Raw genomic sequence first — 13,275 nt, 5'->3', positions numbered from 1 at the left:
GTGTTCTTCTTAATATAACCAAAAAGCTATTCAACCGGAATATAGAATGGAGCATACGCAGGCGGAGACACAACATGTATTTTCAAACTGCACAAATATCCAACAATTGCTAAATTTAAATAAATGCGTGCTCCGTTTATTACCCATACTGAGTGATATCTTGTGATATCCAAAGTTGAATAATATGACGCCATGTCAAAATTTTCCATAGATACAATTATTCCAGTCGAAGGGTCTTTTTCAATATCTTAATCGTTTGTTCTTGTTACATTCTGAATCACTAATTCTTTTTTTAAAAGATCTTATGTAAAAAAATATCGTTGATTGAATTTCACTATGAAATTAAAAAATCGATCGCTTGATTCTAAAACCAACAGCACGATTTCTTACAGTCATAACGGATTTGGTAGCTGCGGTTGTCATTTGCGGATCTGCCACCGCCGACCGATTCTAATTTTTTACCGCGCAGGCAATAACTAATGATATAAAAATTATGCATGTACATAAGTTGTAACTTATAAAATTCTTAAGCGTTTTTCTCTAAGTGTATGCTACGCTGTTTTTCCTGTTAACTGCCAACACTGGATTCACTTTTCAGTGTACTCATACACCCTGCTTTTATGTCATCTTGTAAACAATTGTATACATGGACTTCTATCCTTTCTATTACCGCAACCGAATGATTCATGTTTTTGAGTCAATAATTCTATTTTGTCAAAGAAGATACAACACACAAGATAACCTGCCGGCTCGAAACAAGATTCTTTGATTGTGACTAGTGATCAGATAACACTATAATGAAGGTAAGTAAGAATACAATTTTTATCTGATGAGTAAATAACTGGAATAAACACCATAATTCTGTTTCCTTTTTGATTCACTTAAAGGAACCCTATGAAATGCTCAGATGCTGTCGATTCAAAAATTACCCACAAGAAGTTTCCTATTGGGGTGCAATCCGAGGAAGCAGTACAGGAGCAGCCAGCAGCTACACTGTCATCATCTTGGAAGGATGAGCTGCCGGTCGTTGACATACAGTTCAATTAGGTTCTTTCGGCTGCAGTTTGAAAAACTAGAGAAAACTCGCAGCAAAGAGTTGCAGGTTACTCGGGAAGCGTTAAATTTCATGTGGCGGTGTCGGGCGGAACCTTTTCGCTTCTCGTTAGGAATAAATTGCAGATTTTAAAAATTTCTGCGAAACATATTAGTTTGTATTTAACTAGGATATTGAAGACAAGAACATTCCTTGCATTTTTATCATAGTTTGTACTGGCACCCTTTGATTCCTTCTTTTCGACGTCGAAAATTTCATCCCAACATTTTTCAACGCAGCTTCTAAGTTTCAAAGCAACAGAAAATCAAGAAAAAAAATGATCTTAGGTTCATAAATACGCTAACAAACTTGAGTCCAATGCATCATCTTCCTTTTCACCTGTTTGGTCGCCGTTGTGCCGTTTTTTCTTTGGTGTTGGTTTTCTCTGTGGTGGATTTCGTTTTATCCGGCTCACCTTGGTTATGGGCAGTTTCGAGGGCTTTAACAAATTGTTACAGGTCGCCACTGGTTGCGCCAGCAACTGCTTCTGCTTTTAGTTGAAAGTGCTAAACTACTGGACCAAGTTGACCAGATTGCGGGCACTGATAAACATAGATAGGGCTTGTTGAAATTAGGGTGATGATAAAGTTTCCTTGAACTGTTGCTTAAAATAAAAAATACTTGGAGCCCTGATTTGACTGCTCTCTTGGCGTTCTTAACGTTCATTGTCGTCGGAAAGTTCATTTTCGCTGATGTCAGTCAGTTCAACCAAACGCATATGAATAAAATCAACGAAATCATAGTTGAATGCAATTTTTTTGAACACAACCAATATCTTTTTTATTTTTATTAACTCAATGTTGTTTTTTAATGATCTTGTTCATGGGATTGAATCGATAAGGTAAAATTTTTATTAAGCTAATCAGTAAACAAATTACCAATATTGATTACTGGTTACACTGCGTCGACGAAAGCAGCCTTCTGGAAAAACATTATCAATACCAGTACAAATCAACATGTTGATACTAACACCAGTTGAATTTTTGTAAGTGTAGTAGTTTGGAGCTGCCAAATACATTGAAAAGACGCTAGAGCATAAATTGCGTTATACCTAACACGCAATCATTGTACTGGTTGCAAATCACATCAACAATTGTACTGAAAACACACAATTTTGTACTGGTTTCGCACCATCCAACTTTTGCGTGTACTTCGACGATCGCGAACACGCGAGGCAAGGCCACACTTCCGATACCTTATTAGGTTTACTGGCAAATGGACGAGAAAATCTCGAGCCCTCAGCTAAATAGTTTTCCGAAGTCGGTCTACAGGAAGTGCGTCACCTCCGAACGAGTTGGACAAATTCGTTAGCTATAGATCGTTCCTGAGCAATGCATCTCGCTCTTACGGGTTTCATTGGATCTTGCCATCCCACTTTGCCCGCGTTTGGAGGACACGATGTCAATCTAATCTCTCTAATCTCTGAGTTTGATTCGGTCCTGGCAGTTTCTTTAATCCGTTTAAAAAGCATTTCTCTCGAGACCTCACGGATCACAGTGCGTAACGTCGTATTCCCTGGGTGGCATATCTTTAGGCACTGCCTAATTCAAATACGTCTGGTTTATTATACCAGTTCAAGTACCCTCAGTCGACTAATGTATTTCAGTGGTCGAACTAGACTGTTTGTGAATACCAGATCTGTTCGTTCCTATTAACTTTTAATATTGATTTTAATATTTTATATTTACAACTAGAAAAAAGTTACTTCTTAAATTAGTTATGTACAAATTATACCTAAGGTACAATAAGTGTACCTGTTACAATGTGTATCACCGGATCCAGAATGATGCAAGGAGCTGAAAATTGACCTCAGATACCAGTTTGAATTGTAAAATGGCAACTTTTGGTAAACAGCCGAAAATAACCGAATACTACTACATATGGATATTTCCGTAATCGAAATGATGTATAGAACTCAAGCATTGACCCTGGACACCATTTTGAATTCGAAGATGACTACTTTCAGTTTCTAAAAAACCAACGAAAATAACTGAAATGCTTTCCATATATTTCCGGAATAGAGGTGATGTACAAAAGCCAAAAGTCGAGGATGTTGTCATTCCGATAAAACCAATCATTTCAAATAATATAAACAAATCGCAAGGAATCAATGAATTTGAAATGTTTAAAACTATTGAATTGAACACTAAAATAGGCAAGACGAAGTTTGCCGGGTCAGCTAGTAAAATTTATGGAACCAGTCTTCGTTGTTGCACGTCGAACAAAGTGTGCGAGAAAAATACGTTTTCGCTGTGCCTCTGATTCTCATGTTTGGATACAAACATACATTTCCCGCGCTGTAATAATGGAACTAATACTTCATACTAAATAAATGAAAATTTGCTTATTTAGAAAGATCAGCATTTGATAATCCTGTGATAAATCACTAATTCTGAATTGATTTATGTAACAAATATCATTTCGAAATTCTATAAAACAGGCGATTTATGGTGAACGCTTTGTTGATTAAGATAACAATAAATATAAATATACATGAATTATATACAGATATTCATTGCCCCATTTTTTGTCTTAACTTTTTGAGGAAGTCCTTCGCTTGTTTATCACCTTGGCGATATTCCAGTGCTCTGATGCAATCAGTATCTGGGAATTTACAGATAAGTCAGATAAATTCAGAATCATTATTTAATATATGATCTACTTTACCAAGCCGATTGGGTCGCGTAAGTTTCAAATGCTTTTGTTCTATCTTGCCACTTTCTTTTGATATATCGGCAATGTCGCTGAAACACAGGAAGCACTCGGCCAAGTATTGATTTGACATACCGAACAAATCCTTGTCTTTCACACTGAATAAAATAACTGCATTCTCAATGGCACGTTGATCTTGTGTGAATGTTCTAAAAAGAGAAAATCAGCACTAAACATTAAGAAACTGCAACAATCAGCTTACATGACAAATTTTTCGTCAAAGAGTGGAAATAAAGTCTTTGTTACAGTGTGTGTTCGAGGCTTGATAATTCCTACAAAGCGTTCCTCTGGAACAAAATGTACTCGCACAAATGAATCACAGGAACCATTTGTATCCATCGGTTTTAGGTTGCGGGCGTTCATAATTTCCAATTCAAGTACATTTTCCTTAAAGAAACACTGGACCGTTAACATACCACAAGATTCACTGGTTTCTTCTTCCTGCTCCTTAAGTCTATCGAGGTAATACTGATGAATAAGATCGGTTGTTTCATACCCATGCAGAGTTAATAGCCGCTCGATATGAGCCAACGTTTCCTTATCTGATGAAGTTTCGGTTTCAGGATTTTCAGTACTTTTAAAATTTGCAACCATTATATGTAGAGTATCACGTAAATTAGCGAAAAAAGCTGGCGGACGGCGTTTCTGCGAAAACAAATAAATATATAAACGAAAGGCCTAGTATATAAATTGCAAAAAATAATCAGGTACATCGAGATTGCTTTGTATAAGATCGTATAAAATTGCTGTTAATTCACTCCATATCGCATCCAAAACTCGTTCAAAATTCAACTCATTTAACTCATTATTCAACATAGCAAGTGACTCTTCCATATACATCATTAATCGATCCATCGAGTTCGAATCTTGTTGCAATAGTTCGGCTCCTTCGACCAAAAACCTTCGCATCGGTGGTGCCATTTTTCTAGCTAGCTTTTCAACTAAATCCAAAATCTTATTGCGTTCGGTGTCGATTGCATTTTCTAGCACGGCACGTAGGGTATCAGCGCAACGCTCAGCCTCCATAGGACTCTCAACTTCCGATAGTTTTGCGATGATATCATCAACGCCTAGCTCGGTTGCGAAGGGCTTTAAGCTCTGTCTGATGTAATCAATGTTGTTGATGGCCAGGCACCATTCCTGTGTCACCACGAACTTTTTCTCGTAGACGTTTTCAACTACACCCAAATTTTCAACTCTTGCCGACATGCGATCAGCATAGAAAACACAGCATCGGCAAATATCCTGCAAATGATAATTTCAACAGTTACATGTTTTTTTAATAATCATATCAGTGATTAGTTAGATGTTGGGAATTATGAAAGCAATGAAGCTTATTCATCATTTGCAAAAAGCGTTCTCAAAACTCAGTACAGGTCAGACACGATTATCCGGAAAATCTTTTTTGGTGTTCGTTTTAAATATTTATTTTAAAATTTTACACTATTCCTTCCAGCCCATTTGTTACCATTTCTGTTCATTCTGGCATGTTTGGGACATGCCCGAGTTAAGTGGAATCAATCAGTGTCAAATTATTATTTTGATTATCCGGAGGGAAAAAATCGACACTCCGGATAATTGAGTCCGACCTGTACTAGTTATTTGATTCTGTTCTTCAAATTTGAGTATGCACGGGTTTTCCAATATATAATATCGCATACCTTTTCATACTTACATCAACAATCTTAGCTACGAAAATGTATGCTCCTTCAACATCTGGCCAGGCGAGCTGCTGCCAAAAAATTTTTATCTGATAGAAAATTGCCAGTGTATCCACCGCTGAAGACGAATATTTAACAGTGGAATCCACCGGCTGCAGCCTGTCGAGTTCGATTGCTTTGTTGATTCTTGTTAGCGCTTTATACACGGATATATCAAGCCAGTGGGTCACTCCAGCCGTGAACCAGCGATGATACTCATCGATAGCAAAGTTTGACTCGCCTGGACTTAACGCCGGTCCAAGTGTTGAAAATCTTTTAAGAACTACATATAACTCAAACAGTGTTGTCCCCATGTTGATGTTCTCGTAATCCAATGAACCACTGTTAGAATCTGGAATTTGAATTCGCTTCAGATCCCTACATATATCTTCTACACAAGGCTTAATAAGCTCTGCTAGTTTAAGCTCATAAGCAATATAAAGCTCTCTAGTATAAAGAAAATGAAAAACTCTGAAAATACAACATATAAGATTAAAGTTTTTTTTTAATTTGAGTTCAACTTACTCCTGGAAAATTTTATCATAGTATTCAATCGATCGTTGAATATCTGAACGAATCAACTGAATTATTTTGATTAGGTTCTGCAAACGATCTTCGTCTACTCCAGATTCTACATGGTGACCTTCTTTGATAGTGTTGAACCAGTCTTCAGCACCTGACGACACGGCACAAGCCAAAACTGCTCTTATATCCCAGTTTACCTCCGCATCGTCTGCGTGTCGCAACCAGCCATATTGCTGGCTAGGAAATAATTCCGTTTCCATCGGTGGCTCTAAGTAGGAGATCTTAGAAAGAATGTTCAAAACATCTGTCAGCATTTTGACGACGAGTTTGTCTCCTGCGGTTTTTTTACGCAGTTTCCTAATTATTGAGAAGCAGGATGGCAGAAGCTTTTTCGTAGCTTCCCAAAACATTTTAAGTTCTTCGTCTGAAACCGATTTCGTTTGAATTGGACGGATGAGTTTTTCCAGTAAACCGTCGAACAAACTGAATGAGAGCAGATGATCGAGATGAATTGAAGCATATACGGACCATTGAATGAAGGCTACTGCAGTAGATGACAAACTGCTTTGAGCTGAGTGCTGTGTTAGCACAAAGTCTCCTTGCAGTGTGAATTTTCCTGACCACCAGTAATGAGCTACCTTCGAAGATTCGAGCTCGTGAAGCAGCAGAATTCTTAATAGATGTCGATGTTCCTGTGCGGCAACCTGATTGTTTTTCTGCGAGCTAAAATTCAGTCTTATACGAATCGTTCCCTGGCGTTTTAGTTTGTTCTTTTTGTCCAAGTTATACCACATTACCAAACCGGATGCTGGGATTGACTGAAAACAAAATACATTATAATAATTCTTCCTTGTTGAACCATGGTTAGTATGAGTGCAAATTCTTCGAGATATAAAATCATACAACAATCCTATACTCAAAAGATGATTAAAATAAGTTAACTCTTACCAATTCCAAAAAGTGAGTTGTCATTGTCAACATGTGGGTAAAGTTAGTTTGGAGAAAAAATGATTTTTTTCGGAAATAACAGATATCGGAACATTTTGTTTGCCTTGTGGGCGAAACGATCAGTAGTTGTTGCGAATAAAATTGTCAAAAGAAAACGAAATAATTGGCTATTCCTTTCCCAAAGTAACTGGCACTCATTCAAAAAACATTCGTGTCATTTCAAAATTTTTAAATTTTTGAAATGAGTAGTTCTTAGTAAATTAAGAATGTTTGCTATTGACCTTCTGTTTATTTATACACCGACTTCGCAACCGACCATTTAGTGTATAGGACAATTGCGGGGCTAGTGCTACGATCCTACTGACACCAGCAGTCTCTCCCGAGCCGAGACTTCAACCTACCACGACTGGCTTGTTAGGCCAGCATCGTACCTCGAGACCATCTGGGAGGAGTTTTTCGTTTTAACATCGCCAAATTTTAACAAATAGCATTTTAACAAATAGCATTGTCATCTTCAATGTGTGAAAATATTGGGTTTTTAAAAAAGGTACTTTGTGAGATATTTAATATTTTGTGACAATTTGGAAAATTTGGCACAGAATAAACTTTTTTTACAGTATATATATTTTTTCTAGAACCCCATTGTTTTACCTACAACTTTGCTGAAGAGACCATTTCAATCAAACAAGCCGTTTTTCTGATATAGAAATTTTTATCCATCATTCATCATTTTGGTTAGGCTTTTTTGAAACAGCAGTCGCGAATCTACATGAAAAACTGATATCATAAAATGACCCCTTCATCAAAAAGGAACAACTGTGAAAAGTTTCAGCGAAATCTGAAATGACACGGTAAAAAAATATTTTTTTACCTATTTTCCATGAAATAAATAAAAATTCCTGGCTTCCAGGCAACTCCACAAAAAAAAGTTGACCAACCATTTCTGATTTCGCTAAAACTTGCGTATACGTTTCTATAGACAAAAAAGCCATTTTGTTCTATTGCACAGTGGTTTAAAATAGTAATGTCGCGAACTTAATTCTGTAGTGTCCAAGTGCTTCACTTCAGAACTGTAGTGTCTACGAAGCAATTTCTTGTATTGAAATTGCTCACATTATGGTGTTATGTAACAATAGTCATAACCCACTATGACAAAAAAAAGTTGTAAATTTTTTGTTTCTGCGTGAAACTGAAAATTGTCTTCAGCAAAGTTGTAGATAATTTCATTACAAACAACTTTGCTAACAACACTTTTTCTCTATGTATTGTAAAAGCAAAGCCTTGTTGCTATATTCCAATTCGGAACTTGACCTTCTGTTTATTATACACAGACTTCGCAGGCGCTAGGCGCTACGATCCTACTAACACTAACAGTCTCTCCCGAGCCGAGGCTCGAACCTACGACGACTGGCTTGTTAGGCCAGCATCGTACCTCGAGACCAACTGGAAGGTGTCTATGTTTTGTAGATTTTGAAAAAACTTAGGTTTCGTAAGACATTGTCCGTAAATTCAGTTTTTTGCTTCTAACAAAAAAGATTTTTTTTCTAAATACAATGTTCTAGAGAATTTTAGGTCTTTTATTGTTTAACAAATTTCATGAAGACACTATGCTATGATTACTTCTGGTTCAACAGATACAAGTAATGTTAACAATATTTTACCCTATTTTCAACTGCGGATTGGAGAAAAAGGGGGACGTCCGGAAGGTCACACTCACCGCCATTTCAAAGCTTAAGGTTAGTACTACAAAGTGGTGGAAGAGTTACTCGTCCGACTCATCACAACTTAGAGAACAAGTGTTAAACTTTTTTCTTGTTTTGCACATTCTTCCTTCAGATTACTCGATCATTCCGTTTGAAATAATAAAGCTATGACTGTAAACAATATTGAACCAACATAACCTGCATAACATGTAGAAAATGCTTTTATGAGAAATCCGTGTAAAGCAATAAAGTTTATCCGAATTTATCCTTTTTTTTGTTTCGTATAGAAAGCAGTTTAAAGCGAATGCATTGAGCTCAAATAAAAACGTAAAAAGTAAAATGATTCACTTTATTCACGCAAGTTTTTGGGTATGAGAGCTGAATGCTTAAGTTTTCACATGCTTGTTTTCGAATTTACCTCCGAAAAAATCTATTAAATTGTTCAGCGGTCAATGAAAGTTACTGTGTATGTACAAATGGGGTAATGCAAACGCGAAGTACTGTGGGGCCCAGCTAGCCCATAAGTAGCTACGGCTCAGAAATGGGTTGAAGTTTTATCATTTGTTCTTCCCTTCCTTATACTTTTTAATAACTGGTAACTTTTGTTCTCCGGAGCAGACTTTAAAGCTACCGAAGCGAAAATGGTGGACGGTTTTGGCAGAAGTTTCGATTTTCAGGAGTTCTCGCCGGATATGCAAGGATATTCTTGTCGCTATCACAATGTGTCGAGTTCGGCTCTTTGGTAAACGTAGATTGCTTGATTTGTCCAACATTTAGCACCACTAGTACTATTAGCACCATCAGTACCATTTAGTGCTGTAATCGCTTATATTTTATAAAAGTTGGGATGTGAGATGGTGATGGGAACTATCATTAAAAGTTCTTACTGATAACTATCAGTAATTTCTAACTCGTTACTGATTTCTGACAGTAAATATCAGTAATTTGCATTTAAGTTTTAAGCACATTATCAACGCTTCCTACATTTGTTGTTAGCGTTGCTTCATTCAGCTGTACTTTTAGTTCAAGCAACCTTCGCTCAACATTGTTTTTAGTAGACGGTATTGCATATGTTTGGTGATTTAGGTTTACATTAGAGAAATCCAATCCAATCTGTATTGTTCATTTTGATAAAAATTAGTCAATCGCCAAAAATTGTGTTATTTCGCTTTCGGACACAAGAGCTTTTGAATTTCGCATAGAGAGCTCACATCTCACACAAAAAATTTTCTAGACCCCACTCAGAATTTTTCACAGAAAGGTTGTATTCTACATAGTGGCCCTTCCTGAACCACGTGGTCATAAAGAGAGGGACGGGAAAAGACCACGCACGGGGGTGGGGGGATTAACGAAATGACCACGTGGTCTTTTTTCCTGACTTATAATTTATTGTTTGTCAAGAATGAAGCTTTCGCATTTTAGAAATATAGAATGTACGGAAAGTTCAATAATAAATAAGTGAAATTTTGGCACTTGAAAAATGAAAAGGCCGCGTGGTTAAAGTCGCAAAGGGGAGGGGGTTGTTTGTCCAAAAGACCACGAAAGACCACGGGGGTGTAAGGAGGGTAAAAAAGTGATCGAAACATGACCACGTGATTTAGGAACGACCCCATAGGTCCATTTCATACTTCTTCTCAACCTGAGGAGAGAAGCTTTTCAGTAATACGGCGATTAAAAACGGGGCTTATTAAGGTCAGCTCGCAGAATAGATTATCATATCTAGCTCTACTGAATACTGAATCAGCTTTGCTGAAAGAGGTTGGCGTTGACGCTTCAATCCATTAGTTCGGAGATTCAATCCAGATTGAAATGATCTTTTTTATTGTATTGTTTTTTTTTTGTTACGATACTTTGTTACACAATATTTAATTAAAAAAGCATTTTAAGCGTTTATCGATATATTTTTCAATCGTTATTTCATCGATATTTTTTCAATGAAAAGTAAGAAAAAAATAACCCCTCAAAAAAATTTCCTTAATTGCGCCTATGTGAAAATTATATGACTGTAGAGTACCTACCTCTCGTACAAAAAATATCTGACAGTATCAGTAAGAGAAAAACTTTACTGATAGTTAATGATATTTTGTTTTTGCTGATAACTATCAGTAGTTACCGATAGTTTTCTCATCCCTAATGTGAGAGAAGCGTATGCTTGCTTCTGGATAGCACCACTTACTTTTAATGGTATGCTGGCACGTCCGATAAGTTCATTATCATGCTTTCCTGTCGAAGCCGTGACAGCAATTTCTTTCATCAATTTCCTCAAGCCGCGTACGCCTTTTACATCAAACACTTTGTTCATTTTCTCCTTGACGGTTTCTGCTGGATCAAAATCCCACACTTCTACTATCAGATTGGCATCATTTGCATTCTCATCAATCGGCCTGCGATTAAAAAGTTATATTACGATTAGTGATACTTAAAATTAATATAAAACATACAGTGAAAAATGTTCCTCCCACACTGGATCTAACGTGGCAGATTTGACTGACGTATTATAGCGGTGTGTTGGATTCGATGCAATGTACATAGTTACAAATGGATCAGAAAGTCCATTGGAATCTTTGGGCTCCAGTTCCTTCGCTTCGATGATTTCAACATTGAGACATATTTCCGGAGGCTCCTTGCTACGAGCTGCCTCGAAGATTTCCATGTGTTTTTCATTAGATATTTTAAATGCATCCTGGACGTAATGAATGAGAGTCTCTTCAGTCAATTCTTCATCCTCACAGCCAATGTTGTGGATGATCTCGTACAAAATTTCTTCGTACAACTCTTCAATCTATCAATAAGAAATATAATATTTAGAAATTTTTTTCCTATTACAAAACTCTTGATTGCCTACAGTCATTAAGTAAACGATCATGCTGGTTTGTCGTTCCATCACGTTCTTTCTAACACCACGAAATTGGTTTTTGTGCAAAGACCCATAACGGTTGATTATCGGAATAGGTAGCATATTGTAAATATCACTGGACGTCTGAGATTTTGTCCGAGAATATGGGTTATCATATTGAACAATGGGTTTTGTATCTCCTTTGCCGAACGACTTTGAAAGATTTAGAGTTCCAAACTTAAGATTAAATTTATGATTTCCGCTTAATCCGCCACCACCAAGTAATCGAGGCAATGAATAGGAACTCATTCTGTCTTCCATAACACTATCCTGTTGCGTCTTTTAGTAAAATATGTTTTATGTTTTTCACTATTATTATTTAATAAAAAATAACGGGCTAAGAAACACCACTAACTTTTTAATCTGACTAATTTTTGACTGGTTACAATTGTATCAATAACCGACGTCCTGAGGCGATTCCCACAAGATCCAAACTAACGACCCGTTGGCTTTTACGAGCCAGATCCAACGTTTTTGTTTCACTGTGCGAAGGAAGGCTGATCCCAGAGATTCCTCCTTTCAGAAATTTCGATCTCTGTCAACCAGCGTAGTTGGCGTTACCAACTACTGACTACTAACCACAAACCAGAGAATAACAATGGAAAATAGCAACATAATACCAACTGAGGCATACAACTTCTGCAGCATATTCGCAAGATTTGATAACTAATTTGGGCACGAAAAAAATACTACAAAAGAAAGCAACTTACATACACAGTCACAGTTGCCGGCGACTGGTTGCACTGGCCATTGGCCATTTACAAATGAAATACAGTGAGAACTTTCTCTAGTAGCGATAAAATGCGATTGAATATTAAAAGAAAAATTATCACGGATATGAATGATAAGCATGCCACTTACTTCATTAGTGATACTGCCAATAATATGAAGTGCGGTGCACAAAAGACATCTGGGTAATATCATAATAGATCAAATGTTGGTGGTCGCAGTGATGAAACCATACAGAGCGAAACAAGGACAATTATTACATCCAATATTGCCATGTATTGTTGACTCCAACAGAAATGTCAAGTTAACTTTGATTGGTTGACTATCACACTATCACTCGACTTTCATGTGAAATCTTTATTAAGTGTATAAGTGATCATTCGATAAGCACCAGCCAATTATTAAATGTTTTTTTTTAACTTTCCACCAAATCTGAAGTCCAGTGTTAATTTACAGCAAATTATGTCGAAAGACAATTATTTTGAGATTCGCACGAGATAAAGATCGAGCTAAATAAAACGTCAGGAAAAATCAATGAATATTCGTATTTTGAATAAACAAAAAATATCAAAAAACGATCGAACCGAGTCAAATTTCAAAATAACGGAGTGTTCACTAGTACATCTGAAATAATCATCCAAATATTACCTAGATCAGCAACACTTCTAGGAAAACATTGAAAACAATTTCTGACGTAAATTGAAGAATTATGAGACGCAATCGTATCTTCTACCATTCTGTAGCAAAAGCTGTATCAAAAACTAAATACAATTATCTTTACCCGTTAATCTAACTTGTACAAACAATAATGAACTTGCACTGTCAAATTCGCATCTGTGAGTCAAGCCAAATTTTACAATTGCGGTTATTTATACTCTAATGTTATCACTATGAGAAAATTCAACATTTTGCGCCAACATGCGCGAAAATAATTATGCTACTAGTGAGAGAACCGAATACAAAGCCGTA

General features: G+C 36.6%; 1 protein-coding gene and 1 long non-coding RNA gene across 9 annotated transcripts in view; one reads left to right on the top strand and one right to left on the bottom strand.

The window, feature by feature from the left end:
- Positions 1 to 303: 303 nt before the first annotated feature.
- On the top strand, positions 304 to 1,204 carry LOC129718079 (uncharacterized). The gene is made up of 2 exons (XR_008726800.1): positions 304 to 803; positions 888 to 1,204. It is a non-coding gene; the product is annotated as an uncharacterized LOC129718079 (long non-coding RNA).
- A 2,308-nt stretch (positions 1,205 to 3,512) lies between these two features.
- LOC129718076 (protein unc-13 homolog 4B) overlaps positions 3,513 to 13,275 on the bottom strand; it is a 147,503-nt gene continuing 137,740 nt past the window's right edge. For 7 of the 8 annotated variants that reach the window (XM_055668488.1, XM_055668486.1, XM_055668487.1 and 4 more), the window contains 8 exons: positions 11,123 to 11,463; positions 10,858 to 11,065; positions 6,031 to 6,848; positions 5,481 to 5,976; positions 4,517 to 5,050; positions 4,008 to 4,450; positions 3,761 to 3,954; positions 3,513 to 3,697 (listed from right to left, as the gene is read on the bottom strand). In XM_055668488.1, the coding sequence (XP_055524463.1) occupies positions 3,606 to 3,697; positions 3,761 to 3,954; positions 4,008 to 4,450; positions 4,517 to 5,050; positions 5,481 to 5,976; positions 6,031 to 6,848; positions 10,858 to 11,065; positions 11,123 to 11,463 (3,126 nt within the window). In that variant the 3' untranslated portion in view covers positions 3,513 to 3,605. Of the gene's footprint in view, positions 3,698 to 3,760; positions 3,955 to 4,007; positions 4,451 to 4,516; positions 5,051 to 5,480; positions 5,977 to 6,030; positions 6,849 to 10,857; positions 11,066 to 11,122; positions 11,464 to 11,526; positions 11,857 to 11,932; positions 12,152 to 13,275 lie in introns of all 8 variants that reach the window. The other variant, XM_055668493.1, reaches the window with a different exon arrangement.

Source organism: Wyeomyia smithii, chromosome 1, assembly GCF_029784165.1.
Source record: "Wyeomyia smithii strain HCP4-BCI-WySm-NY-G18 chromosome 1, ASM2978416v1, whole genome shotgun sequence".
Classification (NCBI taxonomy): Eukaryota; Metazoa; Arthropoda; class Insecta; order Diptera; family Culicidae; genus Wyeomyia; species Wyeomyia smithii.
The sequence above is the reverse complement of the archived record's forward strand: the minus strand, read 5'-3'. Positions and strand labels throughout refer to the sequence as shown.